General features: G+C 33.9%; 1 protein-coding gene across 10 annotated transcripts; it reads left to right on the forward strand.

The window, feature by feature from the left end:
* The first annotated feature begins 8,465 nt into the window (after positions 1-8,465).
* On the forward strand, positions 8,466-16,044 carry LOC105783115 (uncharacterized). Of its 10 annotated transcripts, none has more exons than XR_008196628.1 (10): positions 8,466-8,840; positions 9,013-9,240; positions 9,331-9,452; positions 9,548-9,608; positions 9,778-9,918; positions 10,255-10,362; positions 10,507-10,735; positions 10,822-11,061; positions 11,178-11,317; positions 11,549-12,883. XR_008196628.1 is itself a non-coding variant. In XM_052631952.1 (9 exons), exons 1-9 carry the CDS (start codon positions 8,715-8,717, stop codon positions 11,629-11,631), a joined length of 1,338 nt encoding a protein of 445 aa, XP_052487912.1. In that variant the 5' UTR covers positions 8,470-8,714; the 3' UTR covers positions 11,632-12,883. The 10 variants fall into 10 exon arrangements, 1 of the variants encoding a protein (XP_052487912.1); XR_008196621.1 differs by lacking the exon at positions 11,178-11,317 and having other exon boundaries at positions 8,469-8,840; positions 11,549-11,732; positions 12,052-12,883; XR_008196623.1 differs by lacking the exon at positions 11,178-11,317 and having other exon boundaries at positions 8,469-8,840; positions 11,549-11,732; positions 12,420-12,883.
* The last annotated feature ends 10,997 nt before the right edge of the window (positions 16,045-27,041 follow it).

Genomic DNA, 27,041 nt, shown 5'->3' on the forward strand with positions numbered 1-27,041 from the left:
ATGTACATAAGTATTATAAATATGAGTTTATTAATGATAGTTTGGTTTGAATCATAATTAATGGTTGATCTTTGATAAAGTTATTACCTATATGTATATGTGTTTGTTTGGTAATATGTTGTGGCATTTTGAAGTGAATTGGTGCCAATTGAGGCATATTGGTTAGTTGGCTAAAATGATGGTATGAAATGACTTAATGAATGTGCAATGGTATGAATTGAATATGAAAATGGCATATTGGTTGTTGAATTGAAGTGTAGCAAATGAATTGAATTTGGTTTATGCAGGTTTTATGGGTACATTTTGGCGCCATTTGAATATGTTTGAGTTTGAACATGGAATAGGTACCAAAATGGAATATTTTAACACTTTTGGCATCAAGGAATCGATACCACAGATAAAGGTATTGGTACTTAGAATTTCCTAAATAAGTTTTTGAAAAAGAAAATGCTAAAATAGTATCGATACCAATATAATGTATTGATACTAGACCTATCCATGGGTCGGGCCGAGGGCCCGCTCGAAAAGTAGGAGGATTTGAGTAGAAATATCGGGCCGAAGCTTGGGCAAAAAAATAAGTCTCGTTTAGAAAATGGGCTGGGCCTTGAGTAAGGCTTTTTTTGCCCTAGCCCTACCCTGCCCAAGCCCGAATATGCAAAAAAAATGAGTTTTTTTTTACTTTTTTATTATTTTCTTGCCATTTTCTTGTTGTTGTTTTTTTTTATTATTTTACTACTATTTCACAATTATGTTGCTATTATTTTATTGTTAGTATTTGGATATTGTATAACTCTTGTTTTATTGTTAATTATGTTACTATTTTAGAGGCATTTCACATTTGCTTGTTAAGTTGCATTTGTCTTAATGTTATTTAAGTATACATATTTTTTAAATTTATTTTTAATTTATCGGGAAACATTTATTTTAATGTTTTTAGTATTTTTGATGTATTATATTTTTAAAACAAATTATATAAAAAAATCAATATGGGCGAGGCTCGGGTTTTAACATTTTTATCCGGGCCAGGCTTGGAGAAATTTTAGGCCCAGTTTTTGGGTCGGTCGAGACTCGGAAACATACATGGAATTTTAGTTGGGCCTCGCCCAGCCTATGGACAGGTCTAATCGATACCTAAAAGGAAGTATAATATCAATACCTCTTGATTTAATTTGGTTTTTATGAAACATCAAACTTTAAAATGGTATCGACACCTAGCAAGGGTACTGATACCTGATATGAAACTTTGAAAACTTTACAATTTGGTCCTATTTCATGTTTGGTTTAACAATTGAGCTTTTGTAAGCTCGGTTGAGTCCCAGAAAAGTTTAGTTAATGTAAAAACTATTGAATTTAAATGATGTTGGATTATTTCAATGATTGATTTTCGATGATTTTGACAGTATTTATTTTGGTAACAGTTGTGGCATATCGTAGCTCTGACTCGGTGATCGAGTCAGGTGTAGGGATGTTACACTAAAGGGAATTTTAATGTAACACCCATTAGGATTTTTACACCCATAGTGTAGGAATTTCATTATATTTATTAAATTACTAAAATGATCAAATTGACTATTCATGAAAATGAACAAATGTTTTTCTTTATCTCTATGTTGGATTGTCTTTAATGGTTTTTGCAAGCAAAGGAAACTGCATAAGTAAATATTGGCTTATTGATTACCTAAGGTTTAACTAATATTAAGTTACATTATATGGACATATTATAATGCAAGAAAACAACCTATATTAGTAGATAATCTAAATTATCCATATTTCATAAAATTAGATTGAGCAAATGATTCAAATAATACAAGATTATTATGTCATCTATAAGTCCAATTGGGAAGATAGCTTATTGTGGCTATCAGAACTGGATTGACTCCTAGAGGTAGAGGCATTGATACGATTGTTTGGAATGATAAAACATTGGATAAGACTCAAGTTGAATTTATCTTAGATCCATTTATAGATTTATTCACTTGTGACATTCATGGTGTGACTTACATAAATATTGAGTAAGTGACAAGTCATGTGTGTATAACTCGTGTACTTTGATTTATTAAAAACCTGAGCTCTCATGGTAGTGGGCTGAAAGTTGGTAAGCTGTTTACATGACTTGTGCATGACATGGCATCACTTACAATAGTAGAATTCATAGCTCGAATAAATGATATCCTCTCATTGACATTGTATGTATTATGAAAATGGAACCTATTCAAGAGCATTTGTTTGGGACAAATGATTTCATCATTACTAATTTGAGTAATGATAATTTTCATTATGGAAGATACAAAAGTGATCATGAGATAAAATAGATCGAATAAGGTAAACGAATTTAAGCTAAAAAGACCATTCATATCTTATGAAGGTAGCACACATATGTTAAGGTCATTGGACAAAAGCTTGAAAATAATAGCTTTATTAATGGTATGTAACAGGGAGTCCACTCATGGTACTTTAGTGGAATGGTTATATGATTAAATAATTTGTGATTAATCGACAAAGAGTTGAAACTTAATTACAAATGATTTAATCCCTAATTATATATGTCTAATCAATCCATTCACCAGTTTAACACAACTCTTTAATAGATTGTGTTTAACATGAACACTTGAATGGAATCGTAAACGATTGAACAATGATAAATGGTTCACTAGATTTACTCATTGGAGTAATAGGTGTTTTCTCGCTTTATTGGTTAGATTGACCTGGGATTAAATTAGTCACTATGGATATCTCTTTAATTGGATTAAATAATGAATCTAAAGTGGAGCTAACTTAAGTGATCATGTTGTCTAATTATTTGGAATGAACTAAAATTAATTAAATAAAGTTATGCAAGCATTTTAATACGGTGAAGTCGCAATGACTTTAACAGGATTAAATTCACTGTATTAAATTAGTGATTGTGTAAATTAGATAATTAGATAATTAATTTTGGTTTCTTAACTAAAATTCATTAGTTATCAATTCTTATTTTTGACTAAAAGAGAAACTTTGTTTAGGAATTGTTTTCCTTTATAGAATTTTGATTCAATACTTGTGTTTATATTTAGAACGGTGCCCATACATCATGTGATCCATGGGTTAGAGAATAATGGAGAAGATCCGATTGGTTGAAAGTAAATATTGAAGTTACACGAGAACTCAAAACCAAGCGCACAAGATTCTATAGAGTCAACTTTGATTGGACTTTTCAAGATGCTCCGACTAGATTTCAGGATGATTCTTGTGCCTAAACAAATTTTAAATTACTTGATTTCGAGGTTTACATCTCGATACAATTGTTTTTGCAAAGTAATGTAGTTCATTGTAGGAAGTTTGAGATTAATCGCTGGGTTTTATAGGGATAACTTCTACTTGACTTTTCTAGACCTTTCGACCACTTTTTTGTGCACGAAACATAGATCTTCAAGTTCTCTTCGAAACTATTTTTGACTCACTTTATTTTGAGGTTTGTAGCTAGAGATATGACCGTTTTTTTAAAGTAGTATAATTCATTTGAAAAGTTCAAGATTAATTGTTAGATTTCATAGGGGTAACATTGACTTGACTTTTCAAGACCTTCGACCACCTTTTTGGGAGATTCCTGTTACCGAATATTATATCTTTGAGTTCTCTTTGAAAAGGTATTTGAATCACTTAATTTTGAGGTTTATAGCCTAAAATATGACCGATTTCATAAATGAGCATAGTTTCTTGCTTGTTGTTCGAGTTCAATTACAAATTAACTTCTTCAACTTATCAAAGAGGATCAAAACACATCTAGGTGCTAGATTATTGATGTTCTATTGTTCTTAACTATTTAAGTTGATATTGGATGCATGAAAAATTTTAAAATTCCATCATGCAACCCACCATATTTTTCCAAAAACTCTCCTTAACTCGAGTCAGCAACGACCCTAATTAGACAGTGCTACATCTGATACCCAAAGGCATCTCCAATGACATAGTCTTTGATCGATATTCTTTTTAGAGTAACAAGACTCTAGGGTCTCTGATAACATCTTTACTTTTTTATTCAAGTTGCAGGTAACTAAATATATGAACTGTTTTAATAAAAATCCATGATTATAAATACTAAACTTGTTAGAGTTTGTGTGACTTGAATCATTGTTAAAGAAATAAAATACAATGGCAAAATAGGGGGATCTGTAGAATCTGTATCGAACTACACTTCTTCTATTTGACATTGATTAGAATAAGTTTTTCAACCTTTAAATAAATGTAGTCGAAACTCCTCTTGTATCATTTAGTTTTCAACATTAGTGAATTTCTCCTCCTCTACCCTAAATTTTTTCTGAAAGAATTTTTTTCTGAAAGGGTGTCCACGAAAAATTTATTTTTTTGGTTTTTTTCTTTCTTATTGCTTTGTAATCGTTCTATTTCCATTATTGACATCTATTATAACAAACTGGTACCAGAGCTTTTTAGGTTACTTGTCTCGATCACGGTAATAGAGAAAAGGAAGTACGATATTTCACTATTAGATCGCAACACCAGATTCGCGTTGTGGCAGGTAAAGCTACAGGCAGTCCTTGCGCTGATGGATTTGGAGGATGCCTTACTAAGGTTAGATAAGATGCCTTTGAGATTGACGTTTGAAGAGAATAAGCATAAAGATCGAAATATTTTAATGCAATTACATCTGTATCTATCGAATGAAATTCTATAGGACGTATTGAAGAAATAGACCGTCGCTGCATTATGGGCAAAGCTAGAGCAATTATGCATGTTGAAAACCCTAACTAGCAAGTTGCATCGAAAGCAACGTCTTTATTCTCATTGTTTGGGAGAAGGTACATTTGTGCTCGAACACTTAACTGTGTTTAAAGAAATTATCTCGGACTTAGAGGCCATGGAGGTTCAGTATGATAAAGAAGATTTAGAGTTAATTCTACTTTATTCGTTGCCCCCGTCTTATTTAACCTTTAGAGATACGATTTTGTATAGTCGCGAATCTCTCACAATTATTGAAGTTTATACTTTTTTAGCTTCGTATGATAAGATGAGGCATATTGTGGTTGGATCTGACTTTTAGAGAAAGGGCCTCATTGTTCGTGAGAGACTAGAATGAAATACTGATGATAATCGTGGGAGGACATATGAGCGAAATTCTCGCAGTAAATTTAAGGGTAGATCGAGTTCTTCAAATAGAGGTAAAACCTGTAACTTCTGCAAGAAAAAATGGCACATTAAGTCTGGGTGCTATAAGTTGCAGAATAAGATCAAAAGGGTGGTGACGAATCAAAAGGGAAACAACCAGAACAATCTAGTGAAGCTAATGTTGTAGAACACTACAGTGAGAGTGAACTCCTAATTACTTCTGCCGACAACTCTAAAGTAAGCAAAGAAAAGATCCTTGATTCTAATTGTACTTTCTATATGAGTACCAATCGAGATTGGTTTACAATATATGAAATAATGTCTGAAAGTGTTGTTTTGATGGTAAATAATGCTTCATGTAGAATAGCAAGTATTGACACGGTCAAAATTAAGATGTTCGATAGAGTCCTCAGAACACTTAGTAACGTACGAAATGTACCAGAATTGAAGAGGAATTTTATTTCTTTGAGTACTTTTGATTTAAAAGGGTACAAGTATACAATTGAAAGTGAGGTTCTAAAGATTAGCAAGGGTTCCCTCGTTGTGATGAAAGGGCAAAGAAATATTGCCAAATTATATGTTTTGTAAGGTTCAACTGTTACTAGTGATACAGTTGCCACTTTCTCTTCCTTGTCAGATAATGATGTTACTAGACTTTGGCATATGAGTGAGAACGACATGACAAAATTAAGAAAAAGAGGACTTCTTGATGGACAAGGAATTAGCAAACTGAAGTTCTATGAGCATTACGTTTTTGGAACATAAAAGAGAGTTCAATTCATTAGAGAAATCTATAACACGAAGGGAACGTTAGATTATATTCATTATGATCTCTAGGGACCATCTAGACCGCCTTCGAGGGATGGCACTAATTATATGCTGACGATCATTAGTAATTTTTCCAGAATAGTTTGGGCATTATTCCTAATGCAGAAAAGTGATGTGTCGTTAACGTTTAAGAATTGGAAGGCTATGATAGAGAGTAATTAGCTGTGAAGATTCAAGAAAGTGAATGATTGCCATGCAAGAAGAGATAGAATCACTCCATAAGAATAGAACATGGGACCTAGTAAAGCTTTCTAAGGGTAAAAAGATTGTTTGTCGTAAATGGGTGTATAAGAAGAAAGAATGGACTCTAGGAGTTGAAAAACCCAAGTATAAAGCAAGATTGGTGGTGAAAGGTTACAGTCAGGTTCCAGGTGTAGATTTCACAAATGTGTTTTCTCCTATTGTTAAGCATAGTTCGATTTGAGCCTTGCTTGGTATTGTGGCTATGTATGATTTGAAGCTTGAATAGTTAGATGTGAAAACAACATTCTTGCATGAAGAACTTGAGGAAGATATTTACATGCAACAACCAGAGGGCTTTATAGTTTTAGAAAAAGATAACTATGTTTGGTTGCTGAAAAAGTCTCTTTATGGTCTGAAACAGTCATCTAGGCATTGGTACAAGAGGTTTGATTCATTTATGGCAACTCATGATTTCAAAAGAAACAGTTTTGACAGTTGTGTTTATTTTAAGAAAAATTATGATAGTTCATCTGTATATCTACTCCTTTATGTTGATGACATATTGATAGCAACTAAAGATAAATGAGAGATAAGAAAGGTCAAAGCCCAACTTAGTAAAGAATTTGAGATGAAAGATATGGGAATAGCAAAGAAGATACTCGGGATAGAGATTCTTAGAGATAGAAAATCATGTAAATTGTACCTAAGTAAAAAATGTTGCATGGAAAGAGTTCTTTGCAGGTTCAATATGCAACGTGTCAAGCTTGTTAGTACTCCGTTAGCAACCCACTTCAAACTCTCATCGACTTTGTCTCCACAATCAGATGATGAGATTGACTACATGTCACATGTTCTATATTTTAGTGCAGTGAGATCTCTCATGTATGCTATGGTTTGCTCACGTCCAGATTTATCATATGCAGTTAGTACAGTTAGTAGATACATGGCAAATCCCGGTAAAGAATACTGAAAAACAGTTCAGTGGATTTTCAGATACTTACGAGGTACTACTAATGTTTGCTTACAGTTTGGAAGAACTAGAGATGGAGTCATTGGGTATGTTGATACTGATTTTGCCAAAGACCTTGATAAAAGGTCACTCACAGGGTATTTCTTTACTATTGGGGGTTGCAAAATCAGTTGAAAAGTCACTTTGTAGACTATAGTTGCTTTGTCTACTACTGAAGTTGAATACATGACAATTACTAAGGCTTGTAAAGAAGCTATTTGGTTAAAGTGACTTTTTGGTGAGCTCAGTAAAGACCTTCAGATCAGTACATTGTTTTGTGATAGTCAGAGTGCCATCTCCCTTACGAAGGATCAAATGTTTCATGAGAGAACAAAGCACAGTGATGTTCGGTATCATTTTGCGCGTGATATTATTGCTTGTGATGATATTGTTGAGAGCAAAGTTAGTACTCATGATAATCCCGCAGATATGATAACTAAGTCACTTCCTATAACCAAGTTTGAGCATTGCTTGAACTTAGCTAATGTTCATTGTTGAAGAATATCCCTTTATGGGTTTTGTGGAAGAGGTGGAGAACTTGTTCGTTGAGAATTCGTGTCAAGGTGGAGATTGCTAGAGTTTGTGTGACTCGAATCCTTATTAAAGAAATAAAATACAGTGGCAAAGTAAGAAGATCTGTAGAATCCGTATAGAACTACACTTCTTCTATTTAACATTGATTAGAATAGGGTTTTTCAATATTTAAATAGATGTAGTTGAAACTCCTATTGTATCATTTAGTTTTCAACATTAATGAATTTCTCCTCCTTTGCCCGTGATTTTTTCCTGAAATGGTTTTCATGTAAATCTATGAGTTTTTATTTTTATTTTTTTCTTAGTGCTTCGTAATTGTTCTATTGCCATTATGGACATCTATTATAATAAAACTCAATATAAACCTCAAAACTATATATAAACGTTGGTTCAATGTGTAATTGTATACATGAACTTTAATTTTATGCTAATTTATATATCAAAATTTAATTTGATTCAATTTTCACAAATTATTAACATAATTATTAATATTAAATAATTGTATGTTTACATATTGCATACAAAAAGAATTATATTTATCAAATATAAAAATAAATTGATCATTAATTTATTTAAACGTGTATTATTGAATCGAAATTAAAATTTCATATATATAGCAGAATAAATTTATCAAATTAATTTATATATCAAATTATACATTGAATTATAATTTTAAAATGTCTCGTTTAATATTATATCCAACTAATGAACTCTCCACGTGCAATGGTATGTTAAAAGGTGAGAGTCTATATTGAAAAGGATAAACGGGAGGAATTTGTTGGATAAAACCGACAGGAAAAATAGAAAAAGAAATGTTAAAGGCAATAACTTTCCTTTTCTTTCCTATTGGATGATTCCAAATAAACATATTTTTAACGAATTTTAATCGCTAAAGTCAAACACAGTACGCGGCCTTGGATATTAAATTTCAGAGTATATTTGTAAATGTAGAATCTATTATAATCGGTGAGTGTGGGATTCGGTTCCTCCTCTGATTTAAGGCACAGGATTCCAATGATTAAATAACTTTTTTGAGGGGAAGAAAGAAATAAAGAAAATGGAGAGGTTAGTAGCAGCGGTGCTGGCAGCAGGTGTTCTGCAGGTATTGCTAGCAACCGCCGACGATCATTATCTGCTCTCTCGTATTGCTTTCGGATCTTGTGCCAACCAAAGTGCTCCTCAGGTTTTTTTTTTTCTCTTGTTTCTTTTTAAACCCTAAATCCTCTAAGTCGGTCCTCACTCCTAAGCATGAAGCAAGTACTCCATTACTTTGGATTTTGTACTATTCGTCCTTAATAATGATATACCGCAAAGCAATTGTATTATGATCTGTTTTTTGTTGATGTTATTTTCAGCCCATCTGGGACGCCATCAACAAGTTTGATCCCCAAGTATTCATATGGCTGGGTGACAACATATATGGAGACATTAGACGTCCTTTCATCTTTCTGGGAAAGGAAAGGACGATTGGTCCCTGGCAGAATGCTCCCAGATTCATTCCTTCATCTTCCTCCAAAATGCTTTCCAGATACAACTCGGCTAAGAACGTTCCCGGTTATTTACGTCTCCGCGCCAAAGCCAAGGTAGGCTAAGCTAAGCCGAGGCTTAACACTCGCTGCATATATTCTATTCTTATGTCCACCCATGCAAAATCTATATGTCTATTGCTCTAGGTCGTTGGTACCTGGGATGATCATGATTATGGACTCAATGATGCTGGCAAAGAATTTTCTGCCAAATCTACTAATCAGAGACTTCTTCTCGATTTCTTAGATGAACCCCAAGACAGTCCCAGGTCGCCCCTTCTTCACTACGACATTGCAACTGCATTCATCTATTTTCTCTTTTTATAACTTCATAATTGGGATTGGATTATTGGTCATACTGTAGGCGCAAGCAGGCTGGTGTTTACACATCTTATACATTTGGCCCTCCTGGTAAACAAGTCAAGGTATGGCTATAACATGCTTTCCAATTGCTGTGGTTTTTCTACCAATGGATTGAAGTTAAAACTCTGAAGGTTTACATTCTTCACATGCTATGACATTTTTCTCGCTTTCTGTCAATATAAGCACCTATAGAGAGACTTCTACTCATTGTTGGTAAACTTGCTTCCTCAGATTATCCTATTAGATACTAGGTATCACAGAGATCCTCTATCCAGTGACGGGAGCGTCTTGGGGGATTCTCAGTGGTCATGGTTAGGGAAAGAGTTGAGGGGTACACCGTCAGCCATTACCATTATTGGCTCTTCTATTCAGGTATTTCAAATGTTAACTTGATTACTTCAATTGTGAAGTTCCATGTTCAAACTTTTTTGTTGGATATTTCCTTGTAAATGAGCTCCTTATTGGAAAGCATTCAAACCTTAACAGTTTGTAGCTCTTTGGTCTTTCTGTGTCATTAGTAGCATTCAGTTTTCCTGTATTTGTAGTAACCTTAACCTTAATCAGAGATATGACCCTTTCTTGTGTTTGCTCTAAGATTTTCCACTTTAGTTTCTCTGGAGCAGATTATAATTTGCATATTCTCGTTTCCTTTGTTTTTTAGTTTCTGATACTCTGCATGGCTTAGAGATTTTATGCCTTTAATTTCAGGTTATATCAAATCTCTCTGGTACAACTGGACCCTTGTTTTATATGGAGTCTTGGGGACGTTTTCCAAAGGAGAGGGATCGCCTTTTTAAGTTGATAAATGATAGTAAGGTAATAATGACACATTTTTGTCATTCACCTCTGTTTCAACCAAATACTTCATATAAACAGTGATACGTTGGGGACATTCTCCCCATCCCATTTTTTCCCTGATTTGGTACATTGCTGTTTTATGTTTCTTTTTTTCCTGAGTAGAGAGATGGAGTCTTCTTCATAAGCGGAGATGTTCATTTTGGAGAAATTACACGATATGACTGTGCTGCTGGATATCCCTTGTACGACATTACCTCAAGTGGGTTAACCCAAGCGGTTGAGAAGGTGCTCCCATCACCCTTGCGTTTCATAGTTAGATTTTTGGCATGGTTTACTCCTAGTACCATGAGAGTTAAGAACCAAAATTGCAGATATAGGTCATGCACATACGGTATGTTTGTCATCTCCCTCTTTTCTTCCTTTTTCAATTTTTACATGTAAATGCTGATGAAGTTTCAATGTTTTTTGATTCTGTAGGTGAACCAAATTTTGGGGCAATTCAGATCGATTGGGATGCATCTCCAGTGAACTTGAAAATTCAAGTCCGTGACATAAATGGACTTCCTGTGACTGGTGTAGATATTTCATTATCTGAATTGCAAGCATGGAATCGTACAATTAAAGCAGGACAAGATCAGAGACACTGCACTCTGGAAGTGAAACTGCCATGGATTGTTAGATATCGCTTGGCTATTCTGGTTTACTCTGTTTTAGCTTGTAAGCAGTTCCTGATGCTTTTGGTATCCTAATTGATTCTGCCCAACCTTCTGTTTTCATCTATTTTAGTAGCATTTAGAAGTTCATAAGACACCAAATTGTCTTGGAGGAAACAGGATAATGGAACCGGAGAATATGTGCTGGAATGCAAAATGAACCTACCATTTTAGAGTTCAGAAAAGATGAACCAAAGACTGAAGCATACTTGGCTTGTTCTAAATAGAGTACTTAGCACTGCACTTAGGTGTTTGATCAGGTAGTTTACCATATGCTTACTAATTACATTAGTGTAAATTTAAAATATATTTCCATAGGAGCACTATCTTTTGTTTTCACAAGCACTTTCCCTTAAAAAAACTAGGGGGAGAGTAATTCTCTCTGTTTATTAATTAATGCTTTTGATTGTATTAATTCACTTAGTATTCATTTCTATACTTTTATGTATATACCTTTTCCTTATTATGGATTTCCTTGTCCACTACTGCAGTGTTGCTTCTTGCTTTGGTAGGACTAATTTGTGCGGTGACATTAGCCTGCCGGGTGTGCCTCAAAAAATGCAAGACTGATTGAGTTTGATATGGAGTTCAGTATGGAGATCCTGGGGAACTAATTACAAAATGTAGTATCTGACACACGAGTTAGTGCTATGTTAAAGCTAAAGGTAAAGGAAGGTATATCTATCTATCTATATATATCCCTAAATGGTATTATACAGTAGCTCATAAAACTAGGGATAACTACTTGTCAATATATTTGTTAACAAAAAAGGAACTTTTCAGTATAGTTGCTCATAAAATACAAGAGAGGATGTAGGACGGGATTTAAAAATTAAGAATTTGTAGCAAGTATGCTATGCCAAAACACAGACCTTTCCTCTCCGTCATTTAAATAGACGCTGCCTTTTAGCTACAAACCCTTAAATCAAGAAACTTCCTTAATCCTTAGCAGTATTGATACCTTTGATCAAATTTTAATATTTTTGATGTGCAGGATCCATGAATATGGCAAGCATAGAGCATACTCTATCAAGACTCATAGTTAACTCATAAGCTCAATCTAGTCTAGAAGGAAATCTAGAGAGAAAGCAGGGAATTTAGAAAGCCATAGATAGAAAACACACTGATATTTTATTGATATCCCTCGATCTATCCTTACAAGAGGATATAGCTCTCCTTATATAGATGAAGAGGCTCACAAACAGACAAACTTATAGTACAGATATTTTACATAAAGAAAACAATATAAGATATCTTTATTGAAAGCAAATAGTAAAAGTAGGATTCCTTCTTTAATCATAGTCGGTGGACTCATCTGATGTAAAATTAAGATCAATGATACGGTCTTGCTTTTTCTAATAGATTTCCAGATGGAGAACATCATGGCGTACATCTGGATTAAAATCTTCATCCTTATCTTCATGTTGTGACTAGGAATCTTGAATCCTTATCTTGTCAAGATTGATTTGGCTGCAGTACTAAGGATAATCTTGAGACCATTCTGTTGGATCTGGAATACTCTCGTGATATTCTTGGATGGCCTTTAAAATTTCTTCATGACAGGGTTTATGCTGAACTGGCCAAGTATCCCATGGAGCAGTGACATCTGGAGGAGGCCATATTTCAAATGGAATGACCTTGTTAAGCTGACAAAGGAATTTTTGAATATTTCTGTAATGACTATCAGAATTTTGGATATCATCAGAGAAAACTCTGTGGATCCAAGAGTAGGAAAAGATCCTAGTTGAGTTGATTTTCCACATTGCATGAAATATTGAGGTTTGTAAAAGATGATTATCATGTAAAGTCCCAATTTTTCATGGTAAGACTAATTTGTCATGTTCAACCATTGCGGTAAAGGATGAAACCAACTTAGAAAAGTAAAGAAAATTTGATGTTCAGGTTTAATGTTTCTTCGAATAGCTTTTGCCAAATTGTAAAGAAGATCAGGAACAAAGGATTGGATGGTAATATGGTAGAGATGAGTGATATACCATAAAAACCATTTTAGTTCTTCTGGTTGTTCAGCAAATTCGAGCCTTATTGGGTGTATGAATGGATATTCTAGATGTACACTTCAAGGTTTAAGAATAAGGCCACCAAAATTTGTAATGACTTGAAATTGATATTCAAAAGCCATCTCTTTGGTCTTTTGATGGAAGGTTTTTTGATGAATAATGTTCATGACTTCTGGTGGAAATTTTGAGTTGAGGTTATGGGTGATTGGGTAAGAGATAGGTAAAGTTGAAGATGATGAGGATAGCTTATACATCATTATAGGCTTGGGCCAACTAGATGAAGTTCTTTTGAAAGCAAAGATTTCAGTTTTAGGCCTGGAAAGAAAATTAGCAAGAATATTGTCTTTTCTTTTAATGTGTTTAGTGTCAAAAGAAAATTTGGAAAACCATTCAGCCCACCTAAAAAGCTGAGGGTGTGGGACTATCTTTTGTTTAAACTTAAGCATTTAAGGGAAAGAAGACATGTCCATTTCAACAAAGAAATGATATCCTACAAGATGAAATTCAAACTTTGAGATACCTTTTTTAACTGCCAAGATTTCCTTGAAGTGGAATGGTAATGAATTTCGGCTTCAGAAAATCTTCCACTTTTGAATTCGCAAAGGCTTTTTTTTCTTTGTTTTTCCTCAAATAATATTGCACTCCAATATTTGTCACTGGCATTTGTCTGTAGAATTCGTTTTCCATCAGAGGGAATTTGGAGTGGAGGCAAATTTTGGAACATTTCTTTTAGACGTTGTACAACTCTTGTTTGAGGAGATGGCCATGTTGGAGGTTCCTTCTTAAGCATATTTCTTAAAGGGTTAATATAATTAGAAACCTTAGGAATAAAGTCTTTAAGATAATTAACAATCCCTAAGAATTGTTTAACTTATTTTTTAGACAGGTTTCCATTAAGAAACTTAAGTTCTTGTGCAATATGTGGTCCTGGAGAGTACCATCCATCTTTCAGTGTTATTCCCTGAAATTCAATTTTTGGTTTATTAATTTGCATCTTTTTTCTGAGAGCACTATCCCATGTTTGAGAAGAGGAATTTGAATTCTTCCAGAAGTTGACCATGATATTCTTCATCTGGACTGTAAAGCAGAATGTCATCGACATAGATCAACGCATTTTCCATGAGAAGTTGGAAAATTTTTATCGCCTTTGGGAATAATGATGGAGCAGTTTTTAATCTAAATGGTATGACTTTTACTGGAAGTGCTTGTTAGGAATACAAAACCCTGTTTTAGCTCTGTCATCTGAGTGGATTTCTAGAAGCTAAAATCTTGCCTTGAGGTCGTATTTTGAAAATATCCTTGCTTTAGCAGACTGGAGAAAAGAGAATTTCTGTTTGGTAATGGGAATTTGTCATCTTGAAGAAAATGGTTAAGAGGTTGGTAATAAATAACCAATCTTAACTTTCTTCTAACTTATTCAGATTTTTTATTTACAAAGAAGGCCTCACATACCCATTAAGAATCTGATGGCTTAATCAAATCTTGTTGTTGAAGCTCTTTGCATTCTTGTTCTGCTAGCAACAGATGATCTGGATTCATACCCATATGACTGGCTTTTGTTGGGTTTATGTCTTCATTTTTCTTAAATGGAAGGGTAATAAAGAATTCAAAATTTTTCCATAAAGGATTTGAACATTTAAGCAGAAATTCTGAATGAGAGTTTGCACAAGATTTTCCTTTTAGCTCTTGGACAAATTGGAAAATTTTTCTAACTGGATGGAGAAAAGGTTAGGTATGGAGACAAAAGGTTGAAACAAATTTTTGAAACGTACTCCATCAGGAAGGATCCTTAAGTGTTGGGCTTTTGTATAAAGGTCAAAACCTACTACAATATCTTTTTCTGGGAGTTTTGAACCCAATATTGTAATTTTAACACAACAACCTGGAAAGAACTGAATAGTAATGGGCTTACTAATCAAGTGGTAGCAAAAGGATGGTTTGCAGCTGAATTAAAATACCTGACATGTGGCTTACGCCAATTTGTAGGTAAAACATCTGGTTTTATAATGGTTTCAGTTGTTCCAGTATCTATAAAGGCAATTATAGTAATGGGCTTACTATATTTGTCTAAATAGATTTTAACAGAAATATGGGTAATTAGTATCATGTTGCCATGGTCCTTTTGGGTTTGGGCTTGTAGCATATGAACATCTGAATATTCTGATTCTGAATTTGGGGCGTCATCAGGATATGCAAGAATAGCACAAATAATCCTATCTGAGGGTTCATCTTTAATGGAAAAAACAGACTCTATATCGTCTTCTTTTTTGATTTTTATTTCTCATTGTTGAATTAGTTGTACAATCTTTTTTGCCCTGTTATTTTTTTGAACAGTCTTTTGAATAATGCCTTTTTTGCTTGCAGATGTAATAACAATCAGACTTTGTTGATTCTCACATCTTCCTGAGATACCTCTATTGTGGCCTTTTTTTTCTTCCATTTTGAAGTTGTGTTCTTTGAAAAAGAATATTTTTTGAAATGTTTCTTTTTCTTAGAATGGCAGACACAAGACTTGTTGGATTTCTCCAACTGTCAAATGACGAATGTCTTTATTTTACCTTTAGAGAGCTTGATTGTCTCCAATTTGGAGAGGATTCGAAAAAGATGAAAAAGTTACGGGCTTCAGGTTTGAATTGAGACCTAAAATACAAAATAATTTAGTCATTATTTTAAAATGCTTTGCTAGGTCTCTTCTGCCATATGAGCAACATTTTTTTTGTAAAACTCTCGTCTTTTGAGAGTTAAAAGATCATCTGCATTGCTCACAAAATGATGGTGAATAATTTGTATTGGCTGGGCAAGGTCTTGGAGAACCAAAAATTGCATTTGATTTTGTTGGCTAAATGAATTCCACCAATCTCGCAACATTCCAGTAAACTTGGATACAAACTCTATAAGGATATTGTAATTGCTTCCTTCAGTAAGCTCACCAGTTTCAAGCCATGAGTGAAATTCTTGAATTCTATCTATCCATTCTTCTTGTGGAATGTCATCAAGAGTAAATTGGTTATACCAATAGAGTTTTTTGTATAGGATGATTTTGTGATGAAGATGATTTTGGTGCTTCTGGCATATCTTCATCATCTAATTGTTCCACCATTGACTAGGTTTGTAAAACTTTTGAAAACCTTTCTTCCTCCGATTAACTTTCTAATGATGAGTCTGATGTCGAATTAGAATCTGACCAATCAGTATCAGTGTCTGATTGTTGCTCTTGGAGCTGTAAAGCTAAAATTTTTAGGATCATTGAATCCTTACAATCCTTCAAAAAAGCTGTCAAAGGATTTTGATTTTAGTTCTGTTGAATCACCAAAGCCTTAGAAGCTTGTTTTGGAGGAGGTGATTTTGGAAGAGACTTGTCTGTTACGGGCCTCTTGCCAAGTTTAATTTTTTTCTTGACAGTCTTTTTCCTTTTTAGCCATTTCAGCTTCCTTAGTAGCTTGTTCCTTCTTTTTCTTCTCAGCTTCTTGCTTTTTGTTTTCTAAAAATATTTCAAAGGTACTAGGTTTAGTCTGTTTTGGGAAATTTGGAAAGGTAATATGAACTTTTTCAGCTGGAAGAGTATTTTTCTGACGAATCAAATGAAATGTTTTTGATCGTGGAGATGATGCTGGGATTTTGCCCGTATCTTGAAGCACATTGATTTGTTTTTTGAGATTTTGGATTTATTTTCTTTTTGCGCTAAATGAGAAAAGAAATCTTGTCCTAGGGCAGCTGGCTCTTTAGCCACAGCATCCAATCTTTTTTGCTAAAGAATGATAAGATCTTTTACCATTTTTGTATTGTCGTCAACTTTGTTTTCAACAGCTGAGATATTTGAATCAATTCTTTTCAAGGTTTGATTCTAAGTCGAAGCATTTTCAGTCTGGGTTTGATTCTGAGTGAAAGCATTTTTAGCGCTTATTTTTACAGGTGCACCAAAAATTTTATTTTGGGTCTTGGAAGGGATGTTAGGTGCATGAGTATAATTTTTTTCAGTGTATTCTTCAAGAGGTGGAAATTTTGTCATATGATGTTTCTGAAGAAGATTGTAACATATATAAGTTAGGAATTGGTTTTTGTCCAGGCAAAGGATTTTTCTGAACCCATTTGTTTATCTTTTTATAACATGGTTGGGAAAAAGGTTTTGGTTTTCTTTAAGATGCAGAATTTTGTGGAGGAAGAGGTTTTGGTGAAGGAGGAGAACTACAAGGCTCTGAAGGAGTTTCGTGGACTGGTGATGGCAGTTTAGCTGAGTAATCCACAAAGTAGATAAATTTACCGTTGTCTTCACCAAGTAGGCCAATATTTGGATCTCCTTCCATCCATCTTTTGTAAAATTCTGATTGAGTGGATTTTTTTATTCTTTTTTTCCCTATTTGAAATTGAGTGATCCATACTATCAATCCATGCGTTGAACCTATCATCAGCACATAATTCACACGAACAATTTAAAGCCCAAGGACAGTGTCCAGTATTTTCATCTTTAAACAAGTACAAAGGTTTTCCATCAGCAGAAAAACTCTGTACTAAATTTCTTTCTGGGACAGGTTCACAAAGATCACAATAACATTATGGATCTGCACTATCATGACCTATTGTTGGGTTTCCTGTAGGTTGCATCATTAGTTGTGTGGGAAAGATAGAAGGGCCTTTGGGGTTGTGAAGATGACTATGATCAAATTTTATTTCTGTGGTTCCATCTTCCTTGGATATGATCTGAATTTTAGTAAACTGGATGGGTTGACTATGTTTATGGAGCTGTTCATAGTTGGTGACCTATTTATTTAGGAGAAGTTTGGTGAGTTCTTTCTTGGGATTTGTCTGGGAACATGAACACAATGAGGTTGATCATTGGTGTTGATAGTAATTAAAAGAGGGTCTCCTGTACCATGTCGTGAGAGATTAAAAGCATGGTCTTGGACCCTATAGACAATATGATAGTGCAAAGTAGCAACTATTGCAGATGGCACTTGAGGTACTCAAACAATCTGAATATGGACTTTGATAGCTGTAAGCAGATGTAGATTTAGATCTGCTAGTGCCATGGTAAAATTTGGAAAAAGAGTAACCATGACCAGACTAGAGGTTAAAGTGGCTTCAATGGTAGCAATGAAAGCATGCTGATATTCCAAATATCTGGAATTTAGTAGAGCGATTCTTGCTACAACAGGTTTTCCTTTTGCACCATGATAGTTTAGTGCCAATCGGATTGCTCCAAAATGGATATGAGAATAACTTGCTTGTATCCATTCTCTAGGAAATTCTGATGGAATTTCAAGAGTAACAAACTGTTCAGAAGAAGAAGTAGAAATAGGATAACTATCAAACCTAGAGGCTTGAATATGCTCCTTTACTTGCTTAGAGGTTCTATGATTTATAAACTTAATAGGAGAAAAAAGAGCTTTTTTTAGAAGTAGAATAATGATTTACAGTGGGAAGGTCTGTAGGTTAAACCTTATCCTCCTCCTTAGGATAGTCTATTTCATACAGGGAAGAAATTTTTTAGCAGAGTGTGACTTTAAGGGTATACTAGGCAATGAAAGAGAAGTTGAAGAAGTAGAAGGACGTGACTATTTTATCAATCATGATTAAAAAGAATTCTCTCTAAATTATCCTTTTTGGACAAGATAAAAGTATGAGTTTTAAGCAAACTCGATTTTGATACCAATATGGGAGAGGATGTAGGACAGGATTCAAGAATTAAGAATTTCTAGCAAGTATGCTATGCCAAAACACAGACCTTTCCTCTCGATCAATTAAACATGCATTGCTTTTTAGCTACAAACCTTTAAATCGAGAAACTTCCTTAATTCACAGCAGCATTGATACCTTTGATCAAAGGTTAATATTTCTAATATGCTTTATTAATTTGCTACAAAATAGGCATTATTAATTTGCTTTAGCCAAACTGAAGAAAAGAGAATTTCTGTTTGGTAATAGGAATTTGTCATCTTGAAGAAAATGGTTAAGAGGTTGGTAATTAATAACCAATTTTAACTTTCCTCTGACTTGTTTAGATCTTTTATTTACATAGAAAGCGTCACATGCCCATTGAAAATTTGATGGCTCAATTGGATCTTGTTGTTGAAGCTCTTTGCATTCTTGTTTTGCTAGCAACAAATGATCTGGATTCACACCCATATGATTGGCTTTTGTTAGGTTTATGTCTTCATTTTTTTTAAATGGAAGGGTAATAAAGAATTTAGAATTTTTTCATAAAGGATTTGAACATTTAAGCAGGAATTCTGAATGGGAGTTTGCACAAGATTTTCTTTTATCTCTTGGACAATTTAGAGAATTTTTTCTGACTGGATGGAGAAAAGTTTAGGTATGGAGACAAAAGGTTGAAATAGATTTTGAAACATACACCATCAGGAATGATCCTTAAGTGTTGGGCTTTTGTGTAAAGGTCAAAATCTACCACAATATCTTGTCCTAGGATTTTTGAACCCAATACTATAGTTTAACACAACCACTTGGAAAGAACTGAATAATAATGGGCTTACTAATCAAGTGGGTAGCGAAAAGATGGTCTGTAACAGAATTAAAATACTTGACATGTGGCTTTCACCAATTTGTAGGTAAAACATCTGAGTTCATAATGGTTTCAGTTGCTCCAGTATCTATAAAGGCAATTATAGTAATGGACTTACTATATTTGTCTAAATAGATTTTAACAGGAATATGAGGAACTTGTATCATGTTGCCATGGTCCTTTTGGGTTTGGGCTTGTAGCATATGAACATCTTAATATTCTGATTTTGAATCTGGGGCTTCATCAGGATATGCAGGAATAACACAAATAATCCTTTCTAAGGGTTCATCTTTAATGGGACAAACAGACTTTATATCATCTTCAGTTGTACAATCTTTTTTGCCTTCTTATTTTTTAGACAGTTTCTTGAATAATGCCTTTTTGCTTGCAGATGTAACAACGTTAAGACTTTGTTGATTCTTGCCTCTTCTTGAGATACCTCTATTGTGGCCTTTTTTTCTTCTATTTTGAAGAAGTTGTGTTCTTTGAAAAAGAATATTTTTTGAAATATTTCTTTTACTTAGAACGGCAGACAAAAGACTTGTCTTTAGGGCATTTGTATTTCAAATGGGATTCATCACATGCACGCTCAATCCTTTTGTCACCATGGGGGTAATTTTTGAATATTTTTCTCCTGTTGCTAATGTCTTCTAAAGCAATAAAAACTTCTTGTTGGATTTCTCCAACTGTCAAATGAAGAATGTCTGTATTTTGCCTTTGGAGAGCTTGATTGACTGCAACTTAAGGATCCAGAAGAGATAAAAGAATTACGGGCTTTAGATTTGAATTTAGACCTAAAGTATAAAATAATTTAGTCATTATTTTAAAATCCTTTGCTAAGTCTCTTTTGTCATACGAGTAACATTTTCTTTTGTAAAACTCTCGTATTTTTAGAGTGAAAAGATCATCTGAATTGCCCACAAAATGATAGTGAATAATTTGTATTTGCTTGGCAAGGTCTTGGAGAACCAAAAATTTCGTTTGATCATGTTGGCTAATTCAATTCCACCAATCTTGCAACATTCCAATATCCTGGATACAAACTCCATAAGGATATTGTAATTGCTTTCTTCAGGAAGCTTACGAGTTTCAAGCCATGAGTGAAATTCTTGAATTCTATCTGGTCATTTTTCTTGTGGAATGCCATAAAGAGTAAAGACAGTCCTACCAATAGAGGTTTTTTGTGTAGGACAATTCTGTGATTAAGATGATTCTTGTGCTTCAGGCATATCTTCATCTGATTGTTCCACCTTTGGCTGGGTTTGTAAAACTTTTAAAAAGCTGTCTTCCTCCGATTGACTTTCTGATGAGTTTAATGACGGATTCGAATCTGACCAACCAGTATAAGTGTTTGATTGTTGCTCTTGGGATCATTGAATCTTTACAATCCCTTAAAAAGTTGTCAAAAGATTTTGATTTTGGTTTTGTTGAATCATTAGAGACTTAGAAGCTTGTTTTGGAGGAGGTGATTTTGGAGGAGACTTGTTTGTTAGTAGTCTTTTGCCAAGTCTAATTTCTTCTTGACAGTCTTTTTCCTTTTTAGCCATTTCAGCTTCCTCATTTTTCTTCTTTCTCTTCTTGGCTTCTTTTTTTTTTGATTTCCAAAAATATTTCATAGGTACTGGGTTTAGTCTATTCTGGAGATTTTAGAAAGGTAATATGAACTCCTTCAGCGGGAAGAGTATTTTTTTGATGAATCAAAGGAAACAACTCCACTGTTTCTGATTGTAGAGATAAGCTGGGATTTTGCCCATATCTTGAAGCACCTTGATTTGTTCTTTTGGATTTCTTTTTCTCTTTGCGCTAAATGAGAAAAGAAATCTTGTCTTGGGGCAGCTGGCTCTTTAGCCACAGCATCTAATCTTTTTTCAAAAGAAAGATAAAATCTTTTACCATTTTTTTATTCTCGTCAACTTTGTTTTCAACAGCAGGGATCTTTTTTCAAGGTTTGATTCTCAGCCAAAGCATTTTCAGTCTGCCAGTTAAAAAGTAGATTCTGTAGTGCTTTTTTTTTGCAGGTGCACCAAAAATGTCAGGTTGGATCTTGGAAGGGATCTTAGGTGTATGAGTATAATTATTTTCAGTGCATTCCCCAAGAGGTGGAAATTCTTTGTCATATGATGTTCCTAAAGAAGATTGTAACATACATACGACAGGAATTGGTTTTGGTTTAGGAAAAGGATTTTTCTGAACCCATTTATTTATCTTTTTATAACATGGTTGGGAAAAAGGTTTTGATTTTCTTTGAGATGCAGAATTTTGTGGAGGAGATTTTGGAGTAGGAGGAGAATTACAAGGCTCTGGAGGAGTTTCTTGGACTGGTGATGAAAATTTAGCTAAATAATCCACAAGGTAAATAAATTTACCATTGTCTTCACCAAGTGGTCCAATATTTGGATCTCCTTCCATCCATCTTTTGTAAAATTATGGCTGAGTGAATTTTTTTATTATTATTCTTTTTCCCCTATTTTGAAACTGAGTGATCCATACTATCAATCCATGCGCTGAACCTATCATTAGCACATAATTCACACGAACAATTTAAATCCCATATGGACAATGTCTAATATTTTCATCTTTAAACATGCACAAAGGTTTTTCATCAACTGAAAAACTCTGTACTAAATTTCTTTCTAGACTAGGCTCACAAAGATCAAAGCAACATTATGGATATTCATTATCATGACCTACTGTTGGGTTTGTTGTGGGTTGCATCATTAGTTGTGTGGGAAATGTAGAAGGGCCTTTGGGGCTGTGAAGATGATTATGATCAAATTTTATTTTTATGGTTTCATCTTCCTTGGATATGATCTGACTTTTAGTAGACTGGATGGGTTGTCTATGTTCATGGAGCTGTTCATAGTTGGTGACCCATTTATTTGGGAGAAGTTTGATGAGTTCCTTCATGGGAATTTGTCTAGGAACATGAACACAATGAGGTTGATCATTGGTGTTGATAGTGATTAAAAGAGAGTCTCTTGTACAATGTCGTGCGAGATTAAAATTATGGTCTTAGACCCTATAGACAATTTGATAATGCAAAGTAGCAACTATTGCAGATGGCACTTGAGGTGCTCAAACAATCTAAATCTAGACTTTGAGAGCTATAAGCAGATTTGGATCTGTTGGTGCCATAGTAAAATTTGGGAAAAGAGTAACCATGACCAGACCAGAGTTTAAAATGGCTTAAGTGGTAGCAATGCAAGAATGTTGATATTCCAAATATCTGGAATCTAATAGAGCAATTCTTGCTACAACAGGTTTGCCTTCTACACCATGATAGTTTAGTGCTAGTTCGATCGCCTCAAAATGGGTATGAGAATATCCTGCTTGTATCTATTTTTTATGAAATTCTGAGAGAATTTCAAGAGTAACAACTGTTCATATCTGAAACCAATCATATTCAATCATATTGTTCGTTAAATGAACCCTCGAGGCCAAATTTATGGATTTGACACAAGTTGGGACTAAATTTGAGACAGAATGTAAAATTTTAAAATTTGTCTAGGTGTAGGAGACACACGCCTGTGTGGCTTTCACGGCCAAGTGACACGTCCGTGTTCAAGGCCGTGTGGGCATTCTATGTGAGGCACATGGCTATGTTTCGGCTCATGTCCATACTCGCGTAACTTTCTGACTTGGGTCATACGGCCAATTACACGTCTGCGTGTTAAGCTGTGTGAACAATTTAACTTTTAATAAATAAGTGCAGGTGTCACACGACCAAGTCACACGTCTATATGCTAGGCCGTGTGTGTGTCATGCCTGAGACACATCTGTGTCTCTGCCTGTTTGAGCAATTCGAAGCATTCTGTTTGTCAAATTTTAATTTGGAGGGGACACACAGCCAAACCACACGTCCGTGTGCATGGCCATGTGTAACACACGGTTGAGACATACGCCCTTGTGGACAAAATAAAACCATTTTCAAGCATTATTTCTCACCCAACCTGGCATCAACCTATCTAACCATTTTTTGTACCATTACAAGTCACAATAAAACCTTCAATTCAAGCTAATTTCAAGTTCAATACATGTCATAAGACCCCATTTATCCAAGTATTTGATCTTACCTAATTGGCCATATAAACATATAAGTATATTTTACCCATTCATGTAACCATTAATATATTTATGTAACTTCTATCATTCAACCATTTAAATACACACATCAAGCATGATAAGGCCTTATATAACTACATCAAAATATGCTTAACACTAGCCATTCCAATGGCTAGTTACAACCAAAATGTTTCATCATTATGCCTAACATAGCTTATACATGCCATTATACCAAAAGTTGGCTTGCTTTATAGAAATTCGAGGGATAGTGTAAACTGTCTCCGACCAAGTTTCAACGTTCACGAGCTTTCGAGTACTATAAGACAAAGGAAAGAAAAATCAAGTAAGCATTTAATTCTTAGTAAGTTCGTATAACATGAAATTTAACTTACCATTATTTCACACATAAGGTAAGCATACAAGTATTTATCTAAAGAAATTTGGCAATTCGCCTAAACACATATAATCTCAAGAAACATGTTAGTCATTTATTTCATGTGAATATCAAGAAACAAGGATGGGCTAATCACGTAATAATTTTCATATACATATGTTCTTCCACATCATATATTCATATAACATGTTCATTTTATCTCAAGTTTAGATAATTCCATGTCAAAACTTTGCGCGTTGAATTTATTTAAAATATCGATTGACACATATGTAATACACTCTAAGTGTACAAAACTGTAATCCGTAACTCATATTCAGGGATACCCATTAGGGCACATAATTAGGAAGTACTATCTCGAGCCATATAACATGAAGCTTGTGTGATCTATGAAATAGGAAGCTTATCCGGGTTATAACAGGAAACCTATAAGAGATGAAAACAGAAAGTTCATGTGAGTTTAATAGGTAACTTCGAAGAGCTATTATTAGGAAGCTTGGGATAGCCATATATCAAGAAGTTCAAGCGAGCCATATCTGGAAGTTCATTAAGAGCCATATATCGGGACGCTCATAAAGAGCTGCGGTATGTCTGCATTATATGCATGATCTATACTAATCATATAACATGACGCTCACAAAGAGCTGCGGTATATCCGCAACACATGTAGGATCAATACCGATTGGGATGCTCGTAGGAACTATGTAACAGAAAGCTCGGGAGGGCTTATAACAGGACGCTCGTAAGAGCTATGGTGTTTTTGTAACATATATAGGACCACAACCAATACGGGAAATCCTGTATCCATCGAGATTTATTTATTCAAACCAGACTTATTACTTATTGGGCATTATCGAACATGTGATTACTTTCATACGTAAGACATTTATACAATTCACACATATACATCATTCAATTTAAACATATTAATATACATAATTTAGTTATACGAACTTCCTTGTCACTTGCTCGTATACGAAAATCTACTAATCTGATACTTTTCTTTTTTCATCTAACTTTTATTTGATCTTTTAGATCTATATAAATGAATTTAAAATTAATTTAATATATTTCATATTTAATTCAATCCAACTTACATCTTAGGTAAAAGTACCATTTTGCCCTTATACTTATAATTAATTGAATTTCGTCACTAGGCTCGGAAAATAAAATTCATGCAATTTAATCCTTATTCCAAGCCTAGCCAAATTTTTCATATAACATTTACAGCCCATGTAATTTATGAAATTTAAATTTTTTCATAAATTTTACATCTTTACAATTTAGTCCTTAAATCACAATTTTCTTAAATTTTTTTTTACAAAAGTTGCTTCTCTATCAATAACCTTTCATTTTCTACCATAAATTTTAAAATTTTAGCATACTAATCCGTGGTAAAATTTTAAAACTTTGATAACTTTACAAATTGATCCTCAAAGCGAGATAAATTAAATTATTACGATCTCAAAATATAAAAATTACTAAAACGAGACAAGATTGCTTACCTAATTGAGCTTGCTTGATGTATTTTCTCTTAGCTAGGGTTTCCAAAAAGTAAATTGGGAAAGATAATGAAATAAGATGACATTAGATTTTTATCATATTTAATTATTTTAATTTTAATTTAGTCATTTTCTTTTCTTAAATTTTCATTGATGAGTCATTATAATTATCTACTAACTCCATTTAATGGTCCAATTGCCATATAAGGGACTTAAGTTTTGAATACCATAACTATTTACTACATATATCTATTAGAACTCAACTTTTGCATTTTATGCAGTTTGATCCTTTCTATAATTAAACATGTAATCGGTAAAATTTTTATAACGAAATTTTCATGTCTTTTCTATCATAATGCAGACCATACAATAATATTAAAATAAAATTTCTTTCTAACTCGAATTTGTGGTCCTAAAATTACTATTTCGATTTCACTAAAGACGGACTGTTACAACTCTCCCCTTGAAGAATTTTCGTCCTCGAACATCTTACCAGTGAAGATGTTCAAATATTACTTTCTCATTGTGTCATCCGGTTCTTAGATAGCTTCTTCAATCCCATATCGTTGCTAAAGAACTTTTACTTAAGCTAAATTTTTATTTCTTAATTCTTTTGTTTCACGTGCCAGGATTTTGACCGGTTCCTCACTGTAAGTCATGTCAAGATGAATCTCAACTTCTGTTAGAGAAATAATATGTGAAGAATTTGACCGATTGGAAACACGAAAATTTATATGTTTCTATATGCCATTTTTAACTTAAAATCATGCTATTTCGGTTAAATTCTTGTCGAAAAATAATTAAATATTATAAAATAATTAAATTATGTTTAAAATATGAACATGATGAATTTTAATTAATTTTATAGTTAATTTTGACTATTTTCGACAGATTCGCACAAAGGGCGAAAATTGACTCGGCAGACAATTCTCGAAGAATAAAACCAAGAAGCAATATGAAGCATTGAGGAAAATTTATTTCCAGCCTAAAATGATCCAAAAATGCGTGTTAATTATTTCCAATTTAATTTGGGCTAAATAAATTATTATTAATTAATTATGGAAAAAAGGGTTCAGTTGAACCGCACTGGTTAAACCGAATCTAGTGAACCGGACTAGCCACCAATTGGGCTTTCCAGAACCGTCCATATGCTGACCTAAATTACCATTTTAGCTGACTAAATAAGCTTGCAAAGAAGCCTTTGAAGAACTTTCAACCTTGCATTCAAACCCCCAAAAAATGTGGATTTATGGATTTGTCCTAGGCTATTTTTAGCAAAGTTGAATCTCTCAACTTTGCCATGTGTGTGGCCAACCAAGAGGGGTCTTTTTGGCTGATGGAATTTTCTATTTTGAGCAGTCACAATCAGCTATAAAAGCCACCCCTTGCTGATCATTCAACTCATCCCTCACACTTTCATTCATTCTTCCCCTCTCTCACTTTCTCTCAATTTTTCCTTCCCATTTTCCCTTTTGTTCAAGTGCTGATTTCTTT

This window comes from Gossypium raimondii, chromosome 1 (assembly GCF_025698545.1).
Source record: "Gossypium raimondii isolate GPD5lz chromosome 1, ASM2569854v1, whole genome shotgun sequence".
Taxonomy (NCBI): Eukaryota; Viridiplantae; Streptophyta; class Magnoliopsida; order Malvales; family Malvaceae; genus Gossypium; species Gossypium raimondii.